Source organism: Emiliania huxleyi (assembly GCF_000372725.1).
Source record: "Emiliania huxleyi CCMP1516 unplaced genomic scaffold EMIHUscaffold_3088, whole genome shotgun sequence".
Taxonomy (NCBI): Eukaryota; Haptophyta; order Isochrysidales; family Noelaerhabdaceae; genus Emiliania; species Emiliania huxleyi.
Window position 1 is genome coordinate 1 of NW_005199696.1, and position 2,108 is coordinate 2,108.

Here is a 2,108-nt window from a genome sequence, read left to right on the forward strand (position 1 = left end):
CCCCATATCTCCCCATATCTCCCCATATCTCCCCATATCTCCCCATATCTCCCCATATCTCCCCATATCTCCCCATATCTCCCCATATCTCCCCATATCTCCCCATATCTCCCCATATCTCCCCATATCTCCCCATATCTCCCCATATCTCCCCATATCTCCCCATATCTCCCCATATCTCCCCATATCTCCCCATATCTCCCCATATCTCCCCATATCTCCCCATATCTCCCCATATCTCCCCATATCTCCCCATATCTCCCCATATCTCCCCATATCTCCCCATATCTCCCCATATCTCCCCATATCTCCCCATATCTCCCCATATCTCCCCATATCTCCCCATATCTCCCCATATCTCCCCATATCTCCCCATATCTCCCCATATCTCCCCATATCTCCCCATATCTCCCCATATCTCCCCATATCTCCCCATATCTCCCCATATCTCCCCATATCTCCGCACCAGGCGGCGGCCACGCGCGGCGAGTGCACCATATCTCCCCATATCTCCCCATATCTCCCCATATCCGCACCACTCGTAGTCGGCCTGCGCCGCGAGCCGCCGCTCCACACACGGCGCCGCGGTGGACTGCTCGAGCTCGGCCTGGTCGTCCGAGGGCCAGAGCAGCGGCAGGTCGTGCTGCTCCACCTGCCAGCACGCCGACGAGAGCCACGGCGCGAGGCTGGACTGCTCACCGAGCCGCTCCTCGTTGAGCAGTGCGACGGCGATGAAGGAGTAGTCTGCGAGGTAAGGCTCGAACTCGACGAGGTAGGCGCCGAGGAGCTCAGAACGCAGGGCAGACTCGGCGGTGATGGCCAGCTCCTCCGGCACGCTGAGCAGCCGATCGCCCCGCCGCACCGCCCGAGCCGCAACGAGGCCGACGCCAAGCTGGGCCGCGTCGGCGGCCTGGACGACGGACACGTCGCCGCCCTGCGACGCGACCCACTCTGCGAGCGGCGGCACCGCGGCCACCCGGGTCGCGGTCGCGGGAGAGCTGGTGAGCGCGGCGTAGGCGAAAGAAGGGAGGAGCAGGAAAATCCCCACCATTTGCCCGGGTTTATCTCTTCACAGCCTTGTTACGGGGGGGACCGCTCCGCGCGCGCGCGGCGCGCGCGCGCGCGCCGCGCGCCGCTCGACCCCGCCGCCGCGCGCGCCCGCGCGCGCCAACCCTTTAGCGCAGCAACACCTTAAACTTCATGGCCCACCAAATTCGGGTCGGAGCGTAGCGGAGTGGGCCCCGAGTTTGAAAACACTCCCTTTGCTGCCACTCATAAAATCGTTGGGTCGCTTCAGTTCACGAAGTCCCCCCGTGGGCCGACCCTCCGATTTTATGAGAAGAGAACAAAGGGAGTGGTTTGAAAAAGGCGATGGACGCTTGCGTCCTAGCCTCCCACAACGCCTCCCCGGCGCAGAGGGGCCCCCGGAGGGACGCTCAACCGCCCCACGCCACGCCGCTTGCGTCGGTCCAATTCCACGCTCGCGGGGGCCAGTTCGAATATTTTTTTTGAGCTTAGCCTAAGCGCAGAACTGTGGAGGGTACGGTCGTCGTGGCTGCCAGCGCGACCCATGCTCCGGACGGCGCTGATACGCGCCTGCTGTCCGGGGCGCAGCCGCCCGCTGGCCACGCTCAGTGCGCGCCATCACAGCTCCCACCGCCACCTCGGCCGCTCCTGCCACCGCAGCCTCAGCACACTGGGCAGCATCATCCGCCGTGGCTGGGCGCCCCTCCCGGGCAGGGCACGTCTGCTGCTGCGGCGGCAGCTTCATCCGCTAACGCCGCAGGATTGGCGGCGGCGCAGCAGGCCGAATCGCTGCTCGGCTCGCGACAGACGTGGCAGACGCTGCTCGACCTCATCCCCGCCAACCTAGACCGCACCACCTGGCTGCCGCCGCGCGAGCTATTCCACTCGGCGACCGATCGGGGCATTCTCGTCGCCACCGCGTACAACCTGCGGCAGACATATGCAGTTTGTTGTGTGGAGCGCAAGCGCCGTGGCGGGCGCGCCATCATCCGCGACTTCCTGCGCCTCCTGCGCGCGACGGGCCAGAGTTTCATCGCCTCCGTCGACGAGTCGCTGCAGCTGCAGCAGCCGCCGGTGCCTCT

The 2,108-nt window shown here is 64.7% G+C and overlaps 1 protein-coding gene across 1 annotated transcript; it reads right to left on the minus strand.

The window, feature by feature from the left end:
• Positions 1 to 536: 536 nt before the first annotated feature.
• EMIHUDRAFT_255120 (hypothetical protein) lies at positions 537 to 1,051 on the minus strand (the record flags this gene model as incomplete). The annotated part of the gene is made up of 1 exon (XM_005774744.1): positions 537 to 1,051. A coding segment is annotated over one exon (515 nt), but the record flags the coding sequence as incomplete, so codon positions are not given.
• Positions 1,052 to 2,108: the final 1,057 nt, after the last annotated feature.